Genomic DNA, 25,686 nt, shown 5'->3' on the forward strand with positions numbered 1-25,686 from the left:
TTTGGTGTGGCGCTGTATATAAGTTTGCAATCAGTTTCACTTAGCAACTGCTAAGTGGTTGCCAAATGGTTGGTCACCAGTCTCCTGTCTTGTACTACTGGGGCCTTATCCATTTGACCCTTAAGAGTCACATGTCCGAAAAATGTTGAAAGGTTAATTTCATGTAATTGGTGGTCACTGCAAAACCTGAAATGCAGAGATTCCCAAAGTGTTGACTGTTTGTCTTTTATGTGTCCCCTAACACAAAATTATATTGTAGCTTTCATAGTAATGATAATACATTTTATTTGATTTCTCTTTTCAAAACACAGAAAACAACGTCAACTTACATCATGAAATTTACAACTAGAACAACATTAAGAGAGATTAAAATCCTAGAATGATATGAGTGCAAAACATATAAAATTTAAAAAACTTGATAGTTAAAGTTGATATACTGATGTGAACAGGCAATGTTTCGGGCTATGATTTAACTAGTCTAGCTGACAGAGTTGAAGTTGAAGATGAAGCGCAGCGCAGCTAAATACCTTTAAATCCATTGTTGTTATTAACAGCAGCTATTGCCCTTCAAATATATTTGCATCACATTAGTAAGACGATGCAGCCAAAATGCATATCAAAGTATATTAAACAGTTAAGATAGTAAAAAAATCACATCTGAAGGGCGCCACTGACAAGAGCTACTAACATGCAGAGGATAGAACAGCAAGATAAAGTAAGAAATGGATGATTCAATTAAATGCACATACAAATCGTGCTAGTTGGGAGTTTATGTAAAGTCGGCTGTGCAAATTCATTCTTGCAAGCTGAACATATGTTTATAGGTTGCATGCCATCCACAATTTTCTGCATGGTAATATACAATCACAGGCTTTCAATACTTCACCAGCAAACCTGTGAGCCCACAGATTTCTTAGGTGCTGCTCCTTTTCCCGAAATCACCAATCAGAGCTAAGGATGAGCTCTGACAAAGTAGATCATCTTTCTTCTCTAATGCCTGTGCCTGTCAGCATTTACAATACGCATATGCTTACAAAGACAGTTTGATGACTGTTAAAAGGTGTGCCCCGGGCGTAACAGCGATATGTAACATCCTAATCATGTGAAAAAAAATGTTTTATTTCATTTCCACAGCATTTTGTTTAAAAATAAGTTATTTGTGTTTCTGACCAAGTGTGGAGTGTTTATTACCTTCTAGATGTGGGTTTAAACATCCCTTTAGCCACCTACCTGATCTCTCCTGGTGTATGCTGTGAATGCAGAACTAGTAATAACAGTACACAAATTCAGACAGTTTCTCTTTGACGGTATATACGAGGTGCAATCAAAAAGCTCCTCAACCATACCTATAAAAAGCAAAAGCTATAAAAAGCAAAAACCTTTTAGCTTCAAGGTTATCTCCATGTGGAGCTGCACCACTCCATTGTCCTTCAGAAAGCTAAGTCTTCGATTTCAGAAAGAGGATGAAGCCAAGTCTCACAAGCTGGGCTGGAGTACAGGGTTCCCCACAGATTCTTTTGAGTTTGGGGCCAGTGGTGGCGTTGTTACTTAAAAAAGTAATGCATTGCGCATTGTGCACCACTTTAAAAAAAGGAATGCGGTATTTTACTTATTTACTCCATGGAAAAGGTAAAAACCGTGGATTAACAGTGTTGTTTGCACCACACTGGCGGCACAGAACACTGCTTTTGCCTCCGTGACTACAAACACGCAAATTACCAACTCCGGAAGACAATTAAAGCAGCCAAATGTGAGTTCAGGAACAGAGCGGAACAACAATTTGACAATCCTCGGAGAATGTGGCAGGTACGAAGCGCTGACCCCCATCGTGAGCAAATGCTTTGAGAGGCTGGTTGGGGACTTCATCTGCTCTGCACTACCCAACTCATTGGACCCTCTACAATTTGCAAACCGCCACAACAGGTCCACTGATGACGATATAGCCCTGACACTACATACTGCTCTCTCGCAGGTGGAGAAAAGGGACATGTATGTGAGAATGTTTTTTGTACATTACAGCTCAGCATTCAGTACCATCGTTCCCTTGAAGCTGGACAGGAAACTGCAGGACCTAGGATTGAGTACCTCTCTCTGCAGCTGGATTCTTAACTTTTAGTCTGACAGACGCAAAGTGGTCAGACTGGGCAGCATCACCTCATCCCCCGTCATAATGAATACTGGTGCACAACAGGGGTGTGTACTGAGCCCTCTCCTGTACTCACTCTACACCTACGACTGCACGGCCACTAGCAACTCCAACATCATTGTGAAGTTTGCAGACAACACAACAGTGGTGGGTCTTATCACCAAAGGTGATGAAATGGCTTACAGGGAGGAGGTCAGCGCCCTGACACACTGTTGGCGAGAGAACCGTCTCACTCTCAACATCACAAAAACAAACGAGTTGATAGTACACTTCTGGAGAAGTAGAGAAGCACACAACAACATTACCATCAACGGCGCTGCAGTGAAGCGAGTGAGCAGCTTCCGTTTCCTAGTTGTACATCTGGCAGAGGATCTCACATGGTCTGTTCACACGAACAAAAAAGTTCACTTCACATATATGCCATTTCTTTTGCTCAATAGTCATGCTGCTGACCTCTGTCTATTTTACTTTGTATATATGTATATATATATACACACACACTCACACATATATGTATATATATACACACACACTCACACACACACATATGTATATATATACACACACACTCACACACACACACATATATATATATACACACACACTCACACACACACACACACACACACATATATATGTGTGTGTGTGTGTGTGTGTTTGGTATATATATTTAGTAATATGCATACATTCTTATATTTGTAAATATATTTATTATAATTCTCACATTCCTGTTCTTATATTTGGTTTGTATCTTATGTTTCTTGTGTATTGCACACAAGAATTTCACCCACATGTGCTGTACCAGTGTACCAGCACATGTGATGTGACAAAAAAAGTGATTTGATTTGATTAAATTTTTTTGCACTGCTCACTGCATGTGGCAGCACAGTAGCAGATAGTTAGCAGTATTGTCTAAGAATAAGAAGGGCCATAGCTTGAATCCTGGTGGGAGTTTTATTCACTGAAGTGTCCTTTGGGTACTTCCGCTTCTTCCTGCAGTCCAAAGCCATTGATATGAGGTAAATAATGTGCTTGAAATGTATAGAGTAAAGTGCTGTTTGACTGTGTGGTTAAAATGTGGCTTGTAGTCTAAAGTGTTTATAGTATGCAGCAAGACTGGACAAGCACTGTAAGTAGATTAAATTACTCCATAGCATGGCCTGAAATACAAAGTCGGATAGTTATCAGTTAACAGTGCAAATCTTAGGCGACAGGCCCATTCACTGACACAAATTGTTTTGCCAATGTGTTTTGGACACACACACACTCTTTTAGTGTTTACTTATAAACACAAAGTTGACAACCACTTGAAAGAGTACTTCACAGTGATTACCACACGACTCTGTGTAGAGGCTAAAATGCTACAAGCCTGACAGCTCATTACTGCTGTAGTCACCTATTGATTATCAGGCTCTGGCTGCTTGGCATACACTCAGCTTCACCATCACTCTGAGTTCTTTGTGACATTTGTGTTAGCCTGCTGTCTGTGCAGATGCTTCCTTATTGTTGTCTGTTAGCAGCACTGTATTGTTGTTACTGTCCTGGATTCAATTTGTATTTCACTCTTTTTATTTCATGCATTAAAAATAAAAATAATCTTCACCTCTCCATTCCTCAAAAGCTGTAGACCCCCAAAATATTTTCCTCCTCCCTGAAGGGTTATCTTAAATAGGTCAAGTAACCAAAAGAGAAAAGGCCTGCTTGGTGATTTTTTACTTCTATCTGCCATTTTACACATATTAAAAAAAAACTCTATAACTGTCACAAGGGGTAGTGGAGAACTGAAAAGCAGAGCGGCACAACAGCTGGAGAGCACGAGCTTGATCTGGGACACGTTATGAATGTGCATGTTGTGCGGTAACTTGAGGCGAACAGACACGGGGTTGACAATGCCATGTATGGCAAAAGGGCCGATGAACTGGTGTGACAGTTTTTTTTTGATTCAACCCACAAAGTGAGTAGACAGCCATACCTGTGGTCCCACAGCATACTCCGGGGCCAGGTGTCCGATGGCAGTCAGCAAGCGCCTTGTTCGTTCTTTAGTCCGGAGTAGGGTGGCCCGAGTCGCACGCCAGGCACGGCAGCACCTGCGGAGGTGAGCTTGCACAGATGGAACGGAGTGCTCACCTTCGATGGCAGGAACCAAAGGTGGTTGGTATCTCAGGGATGCTTTAAAAGGAGACTTTCCAGTGGCGGCGGAGGTGTGGCTGTTATGCGCATACTCAGTCCATGGAAGCTGTTCACTCCAGGTCGACTGGTTATGGGAAGAGACGCAGCGGAGGCTCAAGCTCCCGGGTAGCTTGCTCAGATTATCCATTGCTCTGTGGGTGAAAGATGATGAAGAGAGACTGACCTTTGCGCCCAGAGCAGAGCAGAACTCCTTCCACACACGTGATGTAAACTGCAGCCCTCTGTCCAAAATGATGTCCTCAGGGAACACCCACTTGTTCAAGGAGCCTGAACACGTGGGTGGTGAGGTGCCGGGCCGTCTCCAAGGCAGTGGAAAGTTTCGGAAGGGTGACGAAATAAGCTGCTTTGGAGGAACGGTCGACAATGGTTAGAATTGTAGTATTACCCGTAGAGGGCGGTAATCCAGTGATGAAATCCAAGGAGATATGCAACCATGAGTGAGCTGATGTGGGGAGAGGCTGAAGAAGGCCCGACGGAGGACGGTTGGAAAGTTTATTCTGAGCCCATGTAGAACAGGCTGACAAAAATTCCTTGGCATCTTTAGTTATAGTGGGCCACCAAAAGTAGCGTCAGAGGAAGGATATGGTGTGGAGGACCCCCGGGTGGCACTAGAAACAGGCGGTGTGAGCCCACTGGAGAACCTGGGGGCGGACAGATGTAGGAACGAAGAGGCGGCCGGGTGGGCAGGTTCCTGGATCTGGCTCAGATTCTTGTGCCTCCTGGATGAGTGGCTCGATCTCCCATGACACGGCCCCAATTACGCAGGCGGGAGAATGGGCTCGGGGTCCGATTCCTCTTCTGTGGTGGAGAACTGCCGGGAAAGGTGGTCCGGCTTCACATTCCATGATCCTGGCCTGTAGGTGATAGTAAAATCAAAGCAGGTAAAGAACAAAGCCCACCTAGCCTGCCGGGAGTTGAGACGTCTGGCCGAACGAATTCTAATCCTTTTTGTCAATGTGTGGGTTGTGGAGCACAAGCCAGGAGTGGCCTAATACTAGCAGGGTGAGCGGTGCCTTGAATGCAAAAAACAAATTCTCTCTGTGTGATTACCCAAAAGAGAGAGAGAGAGAGGCTCTGAAACATGGGTAATGCCGGGTAGACGCTGACCTGACAGTGCATGAACACGGAGAGGGTTTGGCAGTGTTTCTAGCGGCGAGCGAGCTGTCAGTGAAATTCGACTCCACTCCAGAGTCGATGAGAACAGAGAGAGAATAGGGCTTTGGAGCGTGATGCCACGCCCCCTCCCGCCATGACAGTAGGCCAAACAAAGCACACGGAAGCGTCAGCTATGGTTCGTACGTGCTGTGTTGTCAGTTGCAACATTAGATCACACGATAGGGAAGGCAAGAAGCTGGAAAATGGGCTCTCTTTTCATCGTTTCCCCTCCTGGAGGCAACGGGAGGGATCTCATGTATCCGATATTACTAAACGAAGACGTCAGGCTTGGATTGCAGCGGTCAGACGAGCGGATATCGAGTTCTCTGCCATCCCCAATTTTTTGTTGGTTTGCTTGCAGCATTTTCTTTCCGGTGAGTTCTAAATAAATTCATATCTCGCTTAATAGGCTTTTAGTGTTATTTTGAATGCGCTGAGGTCATAGATAATTAGATAAAACATCCTAATGTGTGATGCTGCAGAAACACGTCATGTTGACGGAGTAGCTTATTATTTGGCATTATTGCAGGCAAACCATATGAAACAGAAAAGAAAAGTATGTTTATTTTTTTTATTCAAGATCTGTTCACATGTACTTAGCAAGTACATACACATGAAATGCAAACTATTTACATGGCAACGCACAGCTGGCAGCCTCTGGCTGTATCTTGGTCATATGGTCAACGTACTCACAACGTGGAGGTTTAAAAACGGCCAAATCTTGTACCCAACTGTTTGTGAATTAGATGTGCGCCTCCAGGAATTTATAATTCCGAAAATGATTCGCCGTGTATGCGCTGACTCCACAGACAAGGTACACGAAGATATCGGGATAGGACAACGGCGGTACCGTCTCTTGGCGTCTGGGCGCAATCGATCGCGATACAGCCCTTTGTCTTTTGCGCTGATTTTAAGCATAGTTCTGGCAGTCCTGCTTCCAACACAGTGTGTTTGTTTTGATTTGTGGTCTTCTGATATGGATTCAACCCAAGCGTGCATGTGAACTCCGGTGCGCACGTACTCGATCATGCACTCGATCACGAAGCATCAGTTCATTTTTGAGTCAGCGCGCGATCCTGGAGTAATTTTAGCACCATCATTAGAAAAAACTTGTGGCTGCTGACGAAACTGGAAAGAACATTGAGTGAGGAAGCCAGCACATTTGCCAAGTTCTCCAGAAAAAGCTCTAGGTGTAGGTAGGAATCTGTCTAATAGAACAGGTGTAGGAGCTGGTGCTGTGGCACTTACGGTTGGAGCTGCTGTCTCCTGCGGGGGTGCAGTGGCGGGTGGATTTACCGCCAGAGGTGTTCGCTGGGCTACAGCCTGTGTGAGGTTTGCAAGCTCACCTCGAATATTGGTAAACATCTGCTCATTACGCTCCAGCATTGCCACCAATGTGGCGAGAGTGGGGGTCGAGGCCGCTGAATCTGCTGAGTCCATTTTGTGGCTGGATGATTCTGTCAGAAGCGGTAGCGGAGACTCAAGCGCAGAGTAACACAAGTTAACAACATAACTGATTGCGAACTGTAATGTGATTACTGAATAAAGAACTGCGTTACCTAAAAAAAATTGTGTTTGTTCAGCCAACACTAGTGAGGTCAATGGGCACTTAAGTTTTCTTTTTTTGTGATAATAAATAATGGGCAGTAATCAGCTGTCTCACTACGGGGTTAGAACGATGCCACCTTAAAATGAAACTAAAAAGAAATATTGTAACTGCAATAAATATACTGAAAAATCTTGTATTGAAAGTAAAAAAAAATTGATAGTAAAAAATGATTAATTGAAACTTTACATTTTTTGTTTTCGCTTACATTTTTTTTTTTTAGTTTCAATCCATTTTTGTCAGTCTCAATCCTTTTATTTCAGTTTCAATTTGCTGGCACTGTTTTGGCGTCCAGGGGCATGCTTGAGGGGCGGCGATTCTGACCCAAATGTATTTGTATACATTATAGTGCTGACCAATGACTGTAGAAAATAATAACGACTTAGCGGCTGCAGTCACGGACAAACTTGTATGTGTGGCTGTTCTGGAATGGCAGATGCTGAGAGGTTCAACGTTTACGTTACCGACTGTTTCAAACTGACAGCCTGATGTGTTCTTCAGTAAACTGGACTACCCAACAGAAGGACCAGATTTTCGGTAAGTTAAATGTGTTTGTAAGCTAATCTATAACTAATGTCCTTAGCTAGCTAGCTAGCTAAGATGAGCACTTGGCTGTTGGGAAAACTTGTTTTGTAAAGTTCATTTAGCTGATCTGTGCAGGTGATTTGACTAAAGAAATCAAGATTAAAGCACCCGGCTGCTCAGTCACTAACTGCCGTTACTGTATTATTATTACGAGTATTATACTGTAAGAGGATCAGGCTGGACTCTGCTTCAGCTCCTGTGCAGAGCTGATTATTAAATATGTGCAAACAGCAGCATGTTTTCTGTTTTCTTGCCACATCTGTAAGGACAGTAACACCAACTTTAAAAAAGCTGGCACTTCAGCAACCCCTCAGTAACTACGGATTAAATATCCGTCCATCCATCTATCCATCCATCGATCTTTGTCCGCTTATCCAGGGCCAGGTTGTGGGGGCAGCAGCCTAAGCACAGAAGCTCAGACCTCCCTCTCCCCAGCCACCTCCTCCAGCTTGTCCAGGGGAACACCAAGGCGTTCCCAGGCCAGCCAAGAGATATCTCTCCAGCGTGTCCTGGGTCTGCCCTGGGGCCTCCTCCCAGTGAAAAATGCCTGGAACACCTCACCCAGGAGGCGGCCATGAGGCATCCTTGTCAGATGCCTCAACAACCTCAACTGGCTCCTTTCGATGTGGAAGAGCAGTGGCTCTACTCTGAGCCCCTCCCGGATGGCTGAACTTCTCACCCTGTCTCTCAGGGAGAGTCCAGCCACCCTTCAGAGGAAGCTCATTTCCGCCGCTTGTATCCATGATCTCGTTCTTTCGGTCACCACCCACAGCTCATGACTATAGGTGAGGGAGATTAACCAGTAAATTGAGCATTGTTTTTACACTCAGCTCTCTCTTCACCACAACGGGCTGGTACAGCGTCCACATCACTGCAGCCCCAGCACCAATCCGTCTGTCGATCTTCGGGTCCCTTCTCCCGTCACTCGTGAACCCATATAGACACACAATACGGTAATATTATGTTGAAGCATGGAACGTATTACTCTGCGAAGCTCCTGACTATGGTAGCCGTAATGCTCCAACAATCCATCAAAACATTTTGGCAGATTTTTGAGAGCCATGTACCACATAAAATCAATTCGCGGTCAGTAAGCACAACCAGAATTCATACATAGAGCACACTTTTGAGAAAATTAAAGGATTTTAAGTGCACCTTATAGTCCGAAAAATACATTTCTAAAAAAGTTCTTGTGCTTAAAGTGCTTCACTGAGCTGAAATTTAAAATTAAAATATCTCAAGATATATAAAATAAAAAGAAAGTCAAAATTACAAGTGCCTCAAAGGCTTCAAACTTAACATCTTAGTATCTGAACATCTTACCTTGGGCATGGGCATCTGAGAGGCTACGCCCTTGACTATCTCTGATTGGTTTAGACCATAATGTGTGTCTGGGCATAATGTGTGTCTGTTGTTGACCACACAGAGACTTTCAGAGTTCGACCGGTGCGACCTAGGATTTGGCAGAACATTAGCACATTGGCGGAATGTGCAGATGTCGCTGTGCGCTATTGGATTATTATTCCCCTTTTTGCACGACCAGCTCCCGATCATCAATCTTATGGTTGCAAGAAAATCAAACCTGTTTGAAATCCTGTCACCCCTTGTGAGAGTATCAACACAACCTCTCACACTGTGCACGCGCAAACACAGAAATGGAAGTGAAAAAGTCAGAATAGCGCCGCAGTGCAGGGTGTGATCTGGGCACAAGTGATGGATGCCCAGCTTGTATAACTTTGGCAAGCTCATCCGAGGCTTTTCGATGTGACCTCATAAAATTATCACGACCACAACAACCATGAAAACAGTTGGATGGACATTGCTGCTCAATTGCAGCTGCCTGGTCAATGTTTTTACATTAGCAATTTAGCAAAGTTGATGGTGGTGTGTGTGTCTGTGCAAGTGAAAGACTGAGAGGGAGAGAGAGGGAGAGCGAGAGACAGATTTTGTGTTATCAGGTTTATGTTATGGACGCAGGTCGCATCAGAGCATTGGGCCGTATAGTGTGAGACCATGCATCATGACCTATGAACTTCTAACTCCTGCGATTCAATCGCACAGTTTGAGCAGGAGCTGAATAAAACAACTGAAAAAATCGCACACAGTATGCCCAGCTTAAGCAGTACCTTCATGATTGGTTTAGGCCATGATATGGGTATAATGTTGTCTGCTGTTGGCCACACAGAGACTTTCAGAGTTGCTAAGACTTTTTTTTTTTTTTTTTACTCGAATGGCTGGTCACACTGATGCAACCTAGGATTTGTTTTTAGAAAATGTAAAAAAAAAAAAATGTTTAAAAACAAATGTAAGAGAAGAACTTGGGATCCTGAGTGTGTGAGAACAGAGAAGGATCAGCTTTATTTCAGATTTTAGAGATAAACTTTTTCAGTTTGTGATGATTCTGTTCTCTTTGTGATTACAGAAGCTGCCCTTAGATTGAGACCTCAGCATCACCCAGTGGCAACAGACAAATCATCCTATATCTTCATTCTTTGTAGCAACTCCAAAACTGATCAAAAGAGTACAACGGTTATAGTACCACATGATGTGCTGTCAGTAAAAGCTGCAGCTGTTTGTAGATAAAGTTAAAGACAAAAAGTCAAAAGGATTAATCACCCATGTAACTGTGTCACCATATATCATGTATGTTGAACTAAAAGCTTCTGATCTGGAATTCTTTTACTGTTTTTGCCAATAGTGTGTTATTTACCATAAAGTAATCCGGAGTCATTAATACCAGAGAGAGCATAATATATATTTAAATATTTAACTTTCTTCAGGACTGAATATAATATCTTTAGGTAAAAGTCTAGAGCCTTCTGGGATTATCTGAGTACTTCTAACAATACACAAAGCAATGGTCTCCATCACAGTGTTCATGAAATGCTTGGTTTATCCGTCTTCTGAGGCGGGCCCAAGATGGAGTTCTGAAAAATGAAAAGAAAAAATTACACATCTTTTCTATAGTAATTGCTTTGAAGCACACACAGATGTCACACAGTAGAACTTTGTATTTATCTTTTATATTGGTTTAATTTTGAATTTAGTGTTTATTTGCGAGTGTAGTTTTAATTTCATGATTTTATTCTAATGTTTGTATTGCATGGTTTTTAGTGTTTTATTTGACTTTTTTTTTTTAATCCACTGTGGATTGGCTGACATGGAACAATTAGCTGATAGGGATCACCTGCTGAGGTATGGGTGTATCCAGAGGTGGCCTTTCAGCTGTTTAAAGACCTATTAAAAGCAGGCTAGCTGAGCACAAGAGAGAGGCTCCAGACATGCAGAGGAACACAAGAAGGCCATGACGGACTCCAGTGCAGAATGCGAGCTGGGCTGGGATGTGATGGGCTCAGGTGGGGGACAGGAGACTCCTTCTCGTCTGTCTGGGATGAGGCTGGCGTGGACCCCGCTCTGGAGAAAAAATTTCTGGCCTGCTGGTGGACCCATAATGAACATTCATCTGGGGTTGCGGGACAATTACATCAGGGGATTTTAGTGCATGTAAAAAAAAATATTTTTATGGGTTTTAGAATTGTTTTATCTAGTCTCCGTGGGAATTTTAGCATATGGAGAACATTTTATTGTATACTTTTTTCTTAGTATTTTGGTTGTTTTATTTCTACTGTCCGCCTTGGGGAATAAACTGTTGTTGATCAGACCTGCTTCATCTTTGTGCCCTTGGTGTCTGACTCGCTCGCTCCCCCCTTGTATCTAAAGAACCAATTCTGGCACGACAACTTTAGTGTCTACATTACACACAAACACACACACACACACACTTTTTGGTTTAAAAAAATTGTGGAAATGACCTATATGTGAGAAACATAGATAACAGAAATGCAGATTTTTTTTTTAATTTTTAAAATTTTTACAAATCAAAATAATTAAAAGTATAATTTTCCCATGCAATTACTAACTTAGCCATCTCCTGGGGTCTGGGCTTGTCCTTCCCAGCGCTCATGAGGCTGCTTTTGCTGCACTGCGGTATGAGGTGTGCAGAACACTTTGTGCTAACCTGTTGATGGGATCTTGTGCCGCTACTACATCACTGGCCTCCAACTCCTAAAGAGACACCGGTATCCCTAAATTTAGCAGATATTAACTGCAGGCTAGCTTGCTACAACAAATAGGCTAATGTTAGCATTTTACCACAACTTCACCAGATGTAGCTAAGAAAACTAAACTTATGTCCAGTCCAGTGGAATAGCAAGGAAAGATGAAGGAAAATGATGACTTACCTGCGGTTTAGAGGCTCCACCTGAAATTGAAGCAGCCATTGAAAGAAACAAGTACTAGTGGTCTCTATGATGTATACAATGCATGCTGGTCAGAATCCCTGCCCCTCAAGCGCGCACCCAGACACCAAAACAGTGCCAGCAAATTGAAACTGAAAAAAATGGATTGAAACTAAAAAAAATAAATAAACTATAAGCAAAAACAAAAAATACAATGTACAGCTTATATGTCAGTTACAGTTGTAATTGTTTTTCACTATCATTTTTTTCCCCACTTCCAGCACAAGATTTTTCAGTACATTTATTTCAGTTACCATATTTTTTTTTTCAGTTTCATTTTAAGGGGGCTAGCTCCGTATCTCTCAGTTAGTCATTCATGCTGTGGGCTGCTTCACTGTCTTGCTTTGCAGTTGGTCCTATTCCTCTCTGAAGGATCAGCAAAGCAGCTGGTGGTGATTTAAAAACTTTGGGTTTAACCACATCTGGTTTAGTTTAATAATAATCTTGGTAATGTATTATTTTACATTGGCCACCTTTTTTGTTGTAAATTTCAGTCCATTGTGGTGTGAATTTGTGAACATCAGTGTGTCAGCAGGCAAGTGTAAATATTGATATGAATGAACTGAATGTGTAAGAATGTAATCTGCAGAAACACTGTTTGAGCGTAAGTGGATCTCTTTCTTTTGACGGCTTCATCATCCAATGAATGGGTGAGGAGCAGATTCAGAGTAAAAGAGAGGAAGTAGGCAGATGTAGAGGGAGATCTAGGAATCGAGCACAGGAATAAAAGGACAGCGAGACAGAGAGGAGGATGTGGAGATGGGGACGAAAGAAAGAGGACAAGCTGTCTGCTGCTGATGGGATCCTCCTCTGCCGCCTGTTTTGCAGTCTGGTTGCTTAGCAACTGCAGTGGCCTAAAATAACCTGCCAGGGGACAGAAATAGACCAAAGATATTTGGACAGATAGTCTACTCTGTGTGCATGTGTGTGTGTGTCGTGAAGTGGTTTTTTTTAGCTCATTTGATTCATATATGACTTGAATCAATTGAGCAGCTTTGGGTTTGTTATGGTTAAACTACAGTGGTTTGAAGATGGACTATACTCCGGCTGTATATTTATATCTGCTGTAGTGATGTTTTAAATTAATAATAATAATAATAATAATAACTTTATTTATAAAGCGCTTTCAAACAAAGTGCTGTACAACTATTTGAAACTAAAAAGGTAAAAATTGTAAAAATATTATTATTTCATATTTTTATTTCAGCTTTTTATAGTTTTGTACAGTAATTGGCCCTTTGTTGTGGCACAGATAACTGAAAAATCTATTGGTTGTTTGTCTCAGATTTTTATTGCAATTTTCAACTTTTAATCACTGCATCTGATGTTTTGCAGTCAAGTTATGGTTAACAGCCTTAAAGTAGTAAGCATGCTGCAGAAGCCTTGAAACAGATACTTCATTCTAAATTGTCATAAAACAGTTCAGTTGAAGGAAATCACTTTATCTCCTTTTTACATAAAATTACTTAAAACACAATTCATTATATATAAATATTTTTAAAATATCTGTCAGAGATAAAGGTTGCTGTATAGGGACAATGTCTTTGTTGCTTAAAGGTTAACAAAGGGATGTATGTACCAGTCACAAATTGAAATGGAATGCCTTTTACAATGAGAATATTTGCTCACCCTTCTGCAAACTCATATTTTCTCTCCCTGCTGAAGAAATGATCCAGTTTAACCTTTGCCTTTGCTTAAGATTTCAGGTTTCAGGACCACCTTTTCATGGCAAGAGAATTAATGTTTTCTTAGAGGAGCCATTACTGTTAGGAACCTTAGGGAAATAACACATATCATCAGCTATGTAGCTGCCTAACAATCTCACTGGTTAAACATTTTTTTAAAGCACACCACATACTTGAGTCCATTTTTGAGTGTGTGTTTCTCCGACCGTATGTCACGACAAAGGCATATGGACAACACATCAGGCACGCTGGTGCAAAGCCATTACCCAGTGCTCTAACTGGTTGCTAAGCCGATTGTCAGGGAAGTGACATCAGAATGTTTAGTCAGCACTGGAGGCAGTTGCTGAGCAGTTTCTGCACCTTAGCAACCACTCCAGTGTCCCTGTAACACTACGTCCTGCAGAGAAGAGCGAGGGGTAAAAAAACAAGCATGACAGCAGGAAGTACACGGTGCAGCAGTAAAGATGATATACATTATTGCAACAGGATGTCTATTTTTTCCTCATTGAGACAATCTACTGCCATGAAACATTAAAAAAGTCACAATATCATTAAACAAATGTGAACACTTTGAGGTATAAGAAGGATTGACATATTACAAGTATTTTTCTTCTTTATTATCCAAATTTGACATCTAGTAATACTGTCTCTTTTCGTAGTCATATAACGTTTTCTGAGTGGTAAATGTGGAACCCATAGTATATTTCATTACAAAATGTAAACAATTAACTTTGCACGAACTTTGTGGGGCTTATTGATGTTGATGATGATCTATATTTCTTTGTGAATTTTGTTTTTATTTTAATGCAGTTTAAAAAATTGTTTCACGTTCAGTTTTAAAATCCGTTTTGGAAAAGTTATTTTTACATCTAATTTAAGTTTGTAGTAACTTTAACACAGTTGGACCAAAATATTTAAACTCATGGAATTTCAAGATTCCATAAAGTCTAAAGTGGGGTTAGTTAGTAATGTAATTTTTTTTAAATTGACTTCTACATCATAATTTTGGAGTTTACAATTTTGGAGTAAAACTGAAATTAAGAAACTCTGTTATTAAAGTTTGTTTTTAAATGTGATTGATTATTGTATATATGATATTGTATCTGTTTTCCAGGAAAATATTTTAAATTTTCGAAGGAAAATTACTCAGCCCTGAACTGAATAAAGAGCTATTTATTTAGTGAGGGAAAAAAAGAACATTTAAACCCTAAGGAACTATTATCTTAACCTACTGAGAAAGCAGTGAACACATTTGTTATAATCTTAGTTTTTTCTGTCTTATCTTAAACAAGCTTTGAACAAGTTGGGCAAACCTCTGATTAAAAACGAATTTGCCCCTAACTGATACATTTAAAGCTCCTTGCTCTGCTTCAGCAGCACAAGAGACTAATGTTTCTCTGTGGTATCAGTGACATTTATTTAATTTCCGCCCGAGGCAGCGATGTGTATAAAGAGTGCTTGGATATAAATAAAAAAAAACCTGTAATGAGAATCTCTTCAGCAGGGAGATCGCAGCCTTCTAGCTAAAGTAAAACACCCTTAAACCTAAAAGCATAATTTGGATGAAACCACATTAAAGTTGGAGCAAGTGCATCTTATTTTGTTTGGCTCTCTCATATGTCTTCTTGGGTTCATTGAAAACTTTGGTGCAACCTCTGCTTCTGAGCAAGTCACACTTTGCATTGGGATCATGTAAGAAAAGAGAACGACTCCATTATTGTCCAAAAGGTTATCAAATACCTCCAAAAATGCAGGGAGGCAGGGAAGGAAGGGAATCCAAACACAACACTCCCAGCTGCCCAGGAGAGATAGAAACAGGTGAGGGTCCAATTATAATCTTTTAATGGGTGATACGAGTTTGTATAATCAATGTAAGAAAATAAGAACAAACAGGAGAACTATGGTCACAGCCAAATGTCTGATTTGGGGGATTTCTCTCTAACTATTATAGAGTCTTTACCTTACTATATAAAGCACCTTTATGAGACCATTGTTATCAATTGGCACTATATAAATAAAGTTTAACTTAAAATAAAACTAAAAGAAACTCCTAACAGAGCTATATTTAGAAACAAACTGGTTTTTAAAATAATAATAATAATAATTCAAACTGAATTTGAAAGTTCGCTCACTTACAAACATATGAACAGTATCTAGTTTACCTGGTAGGTTCATTTTAATGGAAAGGGATATAATATCAACAAAAAAATCCAGAAAAAACACATTTCATAAAAGTTATACATTGATTTACACTGAGTGAGTACAGGGAGTGCAGAATTATTAGGCAAGTTGCATTTTTGAGGAATAATTTTATTATTGAACAACAACCATGTTCTCAATGAACCCAAAAAACTCAATATCAAAGCTGAATGTTTTTGGAAGTAGCTTTTAGTTTGTTTTTAGTTTTAGCTATTTTAGGGGGATATCTGTGTGTGCAGGTGACTATTACTGTGCATAATTATTAGGCAACTTAACAAAAAACAAATATATACCCATTTCAATTATTTATTTTTACCAGTGAAATCAATATAACATCTCCACATTCACAAATATACATTTCTGACATTCCAAAACAAAAACAAATCAGCGACCAATATAGCCACCTTTCTTTGCAAGGACACTCAAAAGCCTGCCATCCATGGATTCTGTCAGTGTTTTGATCTGTTCACCATCAACATTGCGTGCAGCAGCAACCACAGCCTCCCAGACACTGTTCAGAGAGGTGTACTGTTTTCCCTCCTTGTAAATCTCACATTTGATGATGGACCACAGGTTCTCAATGGGGTTCAGATCAGGTGAACAAGGAGGCCATGTCATTAGTTTTTCTTCTTTTATACCCTTTCTTGCCAGCCACGCTGTGGAGTACTTGGACGCGTGTGATGGAGCATTGTCCTGCATGGAAATCATGTTTTCTTGAAGGATGCAGACTTCTTCCTGTACCACTGCTTGAAGAAGGTGTCTTCCAGAAACTGGCAGTAGGACTGGGAGTTGAGCTTGACTCCATCCTCAACCCGAAAAGGCCCCACAAGCTCATCTTTGATGATACCAGCCCAAACCAGTACTCCACCTCCACCTTGCTGGCGTCTGAGTCGGACTGGAGCTCTCTGCCCTTTACCAATCCAGCCACGGGCCCATCCATCTGGCCCATCAAGACTCACTCTCATTTCATCAGTCCATAAAACCTTAGAAAAACCAGTCTTGAGATATTTCTTGGCCCAGTCTTGACGTTTCAGCTTGTGTGTCTTGTTCAGTGGTGGTCGTCTTTCAGCCTTTCTTACCTTGGCCATGTCTCTGAGTATTGCACACCTTGTGCTTTTGGGCACTCCAGTGATGTTGCAGCTCTGAAATATGGCCAAACTGGTGGCAAGTGGCATCTTGGCAGCTGCACGCTTGACTTTTCTCAGTTCATGGGCAGTTATTTTGCACCTTGGTTTTTCCACACGCTTCTTGCGACCCTGTTGACTATTTTGAATGAAACGCTTGATTGTTCGATGATCACGCTTCAGAAGCTTTGCAATTTTGAGACTGCTGCATCCCTCTGCAAGATATCTCACTATTTTTGACTTTTCTGAGCCTGTCAAGTCCTTCTTTTGACCCATTTTGCCAAAGGAAAGGACGTTGCCTAATAATTATGCACACCTGATATAGGGTGTTGATGTCACTAGACCACACCCCTTCTCATTACAGAGATGCACATCACCTAATATGCTTAATTGGTAGTAGGCTTTCGAGCCTACACAGCTTGGAGTAAGACAGCATGCATGAAGAGGATGATGTGGACAAAATACTCATTTGCCTAATAATTCTGCACTCCCTGTATTTGATACTCTACAACCCAGCCAGAATTCTGGCACGTAAATTACAGTCAATTACAGATAGTCCTAATCTGAAATTGTTATGTTTATAAAGTCCACATGCTTACAGAATCAGATTCTTCCACTCGTCCATTCTCTACTCGACCCACTGTGTTGGGAGGAAGAAAAATGACCTAAAGAACACCATCCCCAGAATCAAGCATGGATGTGGCTGTTTTTTCTGCTAAAGGTATAGGATAACTTAATCAAAGTGAGGGACCAGTGAGAAGCTCCTTCTCTCAACCAGAACGCTAAAGATAGGTCATGAATGGGTTCATTTCTTTGTGAGTAAGCACATTTACAAATTCAGCAGGGAATAAAATAATTATTTACCCCCACTGTAAGGTGCTCCACCAAAAACTTTCTTGTGATTGCTTTTCTTGCTTGCCCGCAGTTTGCATGGGTGATGTTGACTTGTCTGCAAACTTCTCACCAAGCAGTAGTGCAACTGTAAAAGAACCAACTGCCTTCAAAGTAAAATTGTTGCCTTTTGAACACTCCCAGATACATACGAGATAGAAACATGGGTGATATGTTTGAAATGTTTGCTAGAGTGGTGAGGTAGAAATTTCCCTTTGAAAGCAAACATTCTCCATCTCGGATTTGAGTTGCACTTTTCCAATTTAGTAGTTAGCTAATGTTTGCAGACAAGTCTGCATCTTCCATAGCAATCTGCTAGTAACCAAAGCAATCACAAGGTTTTTGATGCAGTGCCCTCTTTGTGACTGATTTCCCTTAGCCATGGCAAGCAGCCGCCAGCAATCAGTCCTGTAATACACATTTTTCCCTACTCTCAGAAAAATTATGGTTCTGAAATGGTTCTTCAGATGTCTGGTTCTTTAAAGAACCATTGTTTGAAAGGTTCTTTGTGGCACCAAATAAGGTTCTTCTATGGCATCAGTCTAAAGAACCACTTTTGGTTCCAGTTGGCACCTTTATTTTTCTGAGTGTAGTGGCCAGAGGTTGCAAGGGTCTTTTGGCCTGTGTGATTAAAGCCTAACCAAACCAAAACCATTTAGTTGGACCTCTCGAACATCTCTTCCTGGGCAGTTTCCCATAATGATATTTTACACAGGGAAAGACCCAAATTCAGGAAAAATGCAGAGTAGAGATAAAGACACACAGTCTGAATCTTTAATCCAGAAACAGGCAGTGAGGCAAACCGTCCAGTAGCAGCAGGCAAAGACAGACAAAGACTGTGAAGCAGTTCAAAGCATTATACACAAAAGGATCAGTAGGCAACAAAAGCTGGAAAACAGTGAGTTATACTAGAAAAATGAGGAACATGCCTTGAAAGTTTGACTGGGAAAAGCACAAGACAACTCCTCTGGCCATTGAGGAGTAAAAAAGCGGTTAAAAAAGGAGGTATATTCACTTAGGAGACTAATGGGAGACAGGTGTGGCAGACTAAACACAGGTAACACTAATGAGATAAACAAAGCTGTTATTTCCCCATCACATTCAGCATGTTTAATTTATAGAATCTGTAAATACCTGTTATAGTAATACTGTCAAACAACAGACTCCAAGCAAACGCAGTTCACTGGACCTATATCCAGTCTAAAAGAATCCAGATGTGACAATCCACATAACAGTTTCACCATGTATCTCATCATAAAATTGGCTTCTTTCACTTGTTTTACTGATTTAGTCGTGGCAAATAGCCTCATAAAGTTTAAGTGCCTCAGCAGTCCCCGATGTTGTCTCATTTATCTCGATTAACAGAAACATTACATTTGTGGTTTCCTATTTTAAAGAAACTTCACGACATTTAGAAGTTAATGTGCGCTTTATTGTGACATAATTATTTTGTAATTTCAGCGCTGAATGTGTTGCATGTCTCCATCTGTTTTTCATTTATCACAGCAGAGTTTCGCTGTCCATAGCCTGAGGTGTCTTTTTGTCCTCTCGGAGCACGCTGCATGACTGTTTCACACTTTCGTGTATCACAATTTTGAATCATTGGGATTTTTTGAAGTTGCAATTCATACCAAGTTAAATTGCATACCTAAGTCCGAGGAAAGCCACTGTTGTCACACCACTGAGCTGCCAACATTTTCACCATAAGGACATTGTAGAAGTGTTGTTTGGTGTAATATAAAAAAAGAGAAATTAATGTGGACACTGTGGTGTCCTTTAACACCCAGCACACACAGGTGCAGCAAGCTATTTTTATTCCTTATATTTTTGTAAATTACACCATTGCTAGTCTACCAACAGCCTAAATTAATTGATTTTGGTTCAGATAAAGGCGCCTACACGCTTTGGGATTTTTGCATTGTTTTCTGCAAGAAACACAGTGTGAAATTGATCTAATGAACTTGTGTAGGACATCAATTTCGATGCCTGTAGACTATACAGTGACAGTATGTGCTGAACTGGGGCAAAGGTACATCACTGTTCAATGCTACGACCTCCGAGCTGGGTCATAATAACAGTTGGGGGACACATACAAACAAGGCTTCAGCTGTTGAAACCTCTTTATTGTTGAAATCACAAATATTTTGTATTTCCACCCTTGAGGATATTTGAAAGTGCATGGGATTTTTCCCAACCAGTCTACATGTGTTTTGTGGACTTTGACCACATCTCTTGGGGTGTCCTGTTTGGGAGTGGAATATCAGTCCCATTGTTACGAGGGAATAAATCTCAGTATAACTGTAGTTAGAGCTCTGTTTGAATTGCTGGGAATAAGTCAGACTCTTTCCTGTTGGGCTTTGGACTCCTCTAGAGCTGCCTTTTGTCACTGTTTCTGTTCATAATTTTTATGGACAGATATTTTAGGTGCAGCCAAGTAGTGGGGTGTGTCAGGTTTGATGGGGTCATAGTCGTGTCTCTGTATCTTGCAGATGTTGTAGTCCGCCTAGCTTCATTGAGTAAAGACCTTCAGCTTACATCGGGAAGGTTTCGAGTAGGGCTGGGCGATATGACCCAAAATTCATATCTCGATATTTTTTAGCTGGATGGCGATATAAGATATATATCTCGATATTTTTTAAAGCCATAAAGTAAGAACAAAAAGAGAGTTCTTAGTCAAAGCTGTGTCCCAGATGTCACACAGGCACTTTTATTAACATACAGCATAGATGTGCATGAAAAAAACTACTCAAAAATAAATTATGAGTATTTATTAAATAATAATGCTCCATAAATAAACGAAAAATATGTTGTTGTTGTCCATAACAAAAAGCTCACAATTGTGCAGTCAAAATGTAAACTAAAAGACGCTGAGCATAATAACATAGACCGATTTCACAGCTGCTCTGTTCCCAACTTCTACTGCGTGACTGACAGCCTGGAGTTTGAAATCCGCTTCAGGTGCCATTTATGGTCCTTATACACACACAATATGGTAATATTACGTTGAAGCACAGTGCGTATTACTACGCGAGGCTCCTCGGACAATCCATCAAGCGGTGCAGCTCCGTAGCTTACCAAAGTCGTACTAAAACATTTTTTTGACAGATTGATGAGCGCCGTGTTCCACATAAAATCGGTTCGCGATCATCAAGCAAAACCAGAATTCATACATAAGGTGCGCTGTCAACTTTTGAGAAAATGAAAGGATTTTAGGCTGTGCATCCCCTGTGGGCTGCATGGCGTTAGCGTGGTTAGCTCGTTAGCATGGTTAGCTCGTTAACACGTTGACGCTGTCCAGCCCCACGCACGGAGCGATGTGCAGTAACTCGTTAACGGAGATTTGCCGTGTTCATATTGTCGCTGCCTGCAGGTGAAGCTATGGGGGAGGAGGGGGAGTTGTGTTCAGTGAAAGAGAGGCGAGGCCGAGTAATGTTGCGTAGAGACAAAAGTGGACGAAAGAGAGGCAAACTTATGGCTCCACAACTAATTATAACGTATATATCGATATGAAGGATATGGTCACATCTTATATCTCGTATAAAAATATATCGATATTTTTAAAAAACTCGATATATCGCCCAGCCCTAGTTTCGAGGTTTGTATTGAGTTTCTGGGCAGATAGAGAGACTGACAGGCCTGTTGTCATGTAGATGCTGTACTGGTCTGTTGTGGTCAAAAGAGGCAGCAGCGTGTTAAAGCAAAGGTCTCAATGAACTTGTGGGTAGTAATCAAAAATTTGAGGTACAGCAGAAAAGAGCTTCCTTTAACAGATGCCTGGGCTCAGTTTTAGAGGTTTTAGGGCTTGGTCATTTTCATATTCAGGGTGCTCCTTCACATCAAAGGGAGCCAGTTGAGATGATTCAGACGTGTGAACACGACACTTACTACATGCCTCCTAGGTGTTTCTAAGATATTCATCTGGGTGGAGAGCCCAGTGCAGATTCAGGGCGCGCTAGAGAGATTATGTCTCTTGCCTAGTTTGGTTTCCTCCTGAAAGAGCTCGAGGATATGCCTGGGGAGAGGGAGGTCTCGGCATCTCTGGTTAGACTGGTGCCTCTTGTGAGCTTGATAAAAAGCGGAAAGTGAATGTATAGAAGTTTTATTTCTACATTCTCCCTTTGTGGTTATTTGTTTGTTTTTTCTACCTCTTCATGGCAGTATCTCGGTGAGCAGCTCTTAAAAGAACTACACCTCTGACAGAATATCTTAAATATTTGGAAAAAGTTAACAGAATGACAAAAAATACGACTCAACACACAGTTACATATGGTAAGAATTGCTCAAAAGATTGATTAAATAGTAATGTAACTAAAATAAAGGCTCTCAAAGGGTAAATTCTGGAACAAAACACATCAAAATGCAATGTAAAAAAAAGCTAAATATATAACAATAAAGTGGCACTATAAAGAAAAGTTGTTTAATAAATTCAAAAAGCAGAATAAGTAAAATTACTTACTAAATGTAGTTAAAAAACAACAAGCACAGTGAATGTTAGATGGCAATAAAGTGGCTTAGTATAACAGCCTTCTGGAGCTCTGTGTCCATGCTTAGATCAATCATGAGCAGGTCTGGTAGTACAACATCCTGTCTGCGTCACAGCTGGAGTTCATGTCTGCAACCATGTAATTTACTGGTTTTCGCTTTCACATTGGGCTCATTTATAGATATAGAACTGCTTTGTTCAATCAGGACATGGTCAAACTTTAAATTCCTTGTTTCAGTAGCGTGTTTATCTCTTTTCCTTTTTCTTTAAAGGGAAAAAAAACATAGAATCTGTGAATAGTGGCTTTTTTAAAACCAGGAAACAACTGCTATGGTGCCCTGTGCTCATTACGTCCTGTTTTTCAACTTCTGCCCTGAAGAGCTTCTTAGCCACATTGCCCTTAGTCAGTGTTGCTTTAATGCGGTCTTACTGCTGACATCAATTATAACTTCATACAGCCTTCGTTGAGTGTTTGATGTGGGTTCTCTGTAATTTCACAGAGTGAAGATGGTGCAGACCAGGACAGTCCAGAGGAGGGGACACCGGCGAGCCCCCGCAACAAGCGCAGAGTGGGTCGTCCCAGCAGGAAACGCAAACAGCTGCTTCCTGTGAGTACTGTACTTAAAGCCTGATGGTGTTTTGTGCTTTAAACTGCAGAAGAATGATTGATTATCTGTTCACCTATTAAAAAAACTCCCCTCTCTAATCTGCAGAGGTTTGTTAAACATGCATGCACTACTTTCCTTCTTATTCATTCATACCTGCGAGCTTCCGTGCATCAGCTGTAGTCAAATCATATCATACAGAAACACACTGATCTGGAGGCGCATTTACTGCATTAAGTGTCACATTTGAGTGTGTCTGACATAGTAGCTTGTGTGGGTTGCTTTTTTCTGCTTCAGTGTGTTACAGAGAGAGACTTCTTTCTTAATCAGCATCTTTGAAAGGGGGAGTCCCCTACACATTGACTGTTTGCAAATGTAGTCATCGCAGTCCTCCACATGTAATGGCAGTTTAATACACTCATCAATTTCTGGTCAGCATGGCTCCAGCCCCCACATTTTCCATATACCACTTAAAGTCTGGCTGGAACAGAAGTTAGATAATCTCTAGCATCAGTTGAAGTCATAAAAATATGACTTTAGGTTGGTGGATTGCTCAGAAGTGGGCATGACTTGAATGTAAGAAGCACAAACTGACTGATACTGAGCTGTAGAAAAAAGAAGTAGGAGGAGGATAAAGGACTCAACAGTTGTGAGCAAAGTTTTTGCCACCTAAAATCCAAACGCACTCCTCCACCTATGATATCTTTCCCAGCCTCTGCCAAATGCAAGCCAACAGTTATCACTAAGGTTAGTTTAATGTCCCAAATCATATTTTATTGGATCATTGTAAGATGAGTGCTCACATTTTGCAAGAAAAAGACATTATGTTTGGCATTTAAATGATTAGCACTGGTTTTTTTTCATTCATCTATTCATTTTCCTGTGTTTATCCAATTCAGGGCTGGAGCCTGTCCCAGCTTTGGCAGGGCAAGTCCAGGGTGACCTGTCCAAGGTGGGTGCACCCTGGACAGTAACATAGAGTCGCAACTTAACAGCCTGTCTGATGTACTTCTAGCTTAGATATAATGACACTTTGCTGTTTTTCAACAAATATCTAGTTTGTTAGCGCTTCGATGTGGGTATGAAACCAACTCCAATTTCTTCCAAACCTTGTGCTAACTTTGCATTACCTGGTAACCTGTGCTTGTGAGCAGATATAACAGCAGATTTAACTCTCTGCACTTCTACATCCTCCATCTGTCTTCACTGTTCTTGAATGCTTCACCAACCTCTTCCCAACAGTTACCTGGCTAGTTAGCATTACCCAGCATGCCTTTTGGTGATGTCATTTTGCAAATGTGTTATTAGTGATTTTTCCTAATAACACTTACCAGAGTTAGTGTTGGGGCAGTGATTTTTGTCTTACAGTAATAAACTTATAATACATTTAAACCACTTGGAAAGCCTCAGCATGCACTTTATCTGTTCACCAGTAGGGCAGGATTTTAAAATTTTTAATCATGAATGAAATGATGGTACATTTGGTAAGTCAGGCACTAACAGCCACCCAGCCTCATATAATAATGTGACCCTTTATTCAAAATGCAATTTTTGAACTTTTCTCCAGCAAAATATATATATAAAAAAACAGGTTAAAATTTTCAGGGAACCAGTGCTTGTTTCTAGTACTTGTTTCAGAAACTATTGTATAAAAACATTTTGGTTTAAGACTGTGACACCTGGAGTGGGTGTAAAATTTATTTAGTCCCAGTTTTTAAACAGAACTTAAATGTGTTTTTCAGGACTGAACATTTAATGTCTTATGAAGTTATGAGGGTTCACAAATACTAGAAAAAAGGTGACTTAACAAAACAAGAGGTTTCAACCCACCCCTGTGTATTTCAAGGGTCTGTCAATCAGGAAAAATAGTGATACTTAGAAGGAAACATTTTCTATGACTTCTTTAAATATGTCAAACAATCTGCTAATTTTACAGTGCCTGGTGGAAAGCAGGACCCACATTTATTATGAGAATGTTGCTGCTGTATTTGTCGTTTACTTTTACCCATTGTGACTATGTTCCTTACTACTCCTTTTCAAGCTTTACTCTGAGTTTGAGCTGGCATCCATCCAATCTCTCTTAGTGCAGCAGTAAATAACCTGTGACTCGTGTTACAGAGCTGCATTAGCACTGTAATAATTACACTGTGTGGTATATTTCATCACTAGCACTGACTTCAGGTCTTTGGCAGTTCCCCTCTGTCATATTTCTCTCAGCATTCATTCTCTAACTGCTTACTTTGTGTGTATTGTGTGTGTGTGTGTGTGTCTTTGTACCGACTGAACTCTGTGGCAGAATCAGCAAGTCAATATAGCTGATCAAACAGCCCCAGACAAGAGGAATACTGAGTGAACTACTCAGAAGGAAAGAGAGTGTGTGTGTGTGTGTGTGTGTGTGTGTGTGTGTGTGTGTGTGTGTGTGTGTGTGTGTGTGTGTGTGTGTGTGTGTGTGTGTGCTGATATCCTTGCACGGACCAAAAACCTTTGTTGTGAGGTCATTTAGGCAGGTCCTCACATTTTATAAGGCAATAGGTGGGTTAGGATTTGGTTTCAGCGCACAAAGGGTTGTAGTTATGGTTCATTGTGATGGTTGAAGATTAGGATAGATTAGATTGTCAGTTAGTGCCCTCATAAATATAGAAAAACCAACGTGTGTGTATGTTTGTGGATATGCATGTGTGCAGGAGAGCAGGTCTGATCATGCTTTGATGTCTGAGCC

At 40.8% G+C, this 25,686-nt stretch overlaps 1 protein-coding gene across 7 annotated transcripts in view; it reads left to right on the top strand.

The window, feature by feature from the left end:
• Nucleotides 1-25,686, top strand: part of LOC308396722 (DNA (cytosine-5)-methyltransferase 3A-like) — a 100,654-nt gene that overhangs the window by 10,069 nt on the left and 64,899 nt on the right. For all 7 annotated transcript variants that reach the window (XM_080882245.1, XM_080882247.1, XM_080882248.1 and 4 more), the window contains exon 3: nt 22,863-22,970. In XM_080882245.1, the coding sequence (XP_080738371.1) occupies nt 22,863-22,970 (108 nt within the window). The remainder of the gene's footprint in view (nt 1-22,862; nt 22,971-25,686) is intronic.

Source organism: Rhamphochromis sp. 'chilingali' (assembly GCF_963969265.1).
Source record: "Rhamphochromis sp. 'chilingali' genome assembly, chromosome: 5".
Classification (NCBI taxonomy): Eukaryota; Metazoa; Chordata; class Actinopteri; order Cichliformes; family Cichlidae; genus Rhamphochromis; species Rhamphochromis sp. 'chilingali'.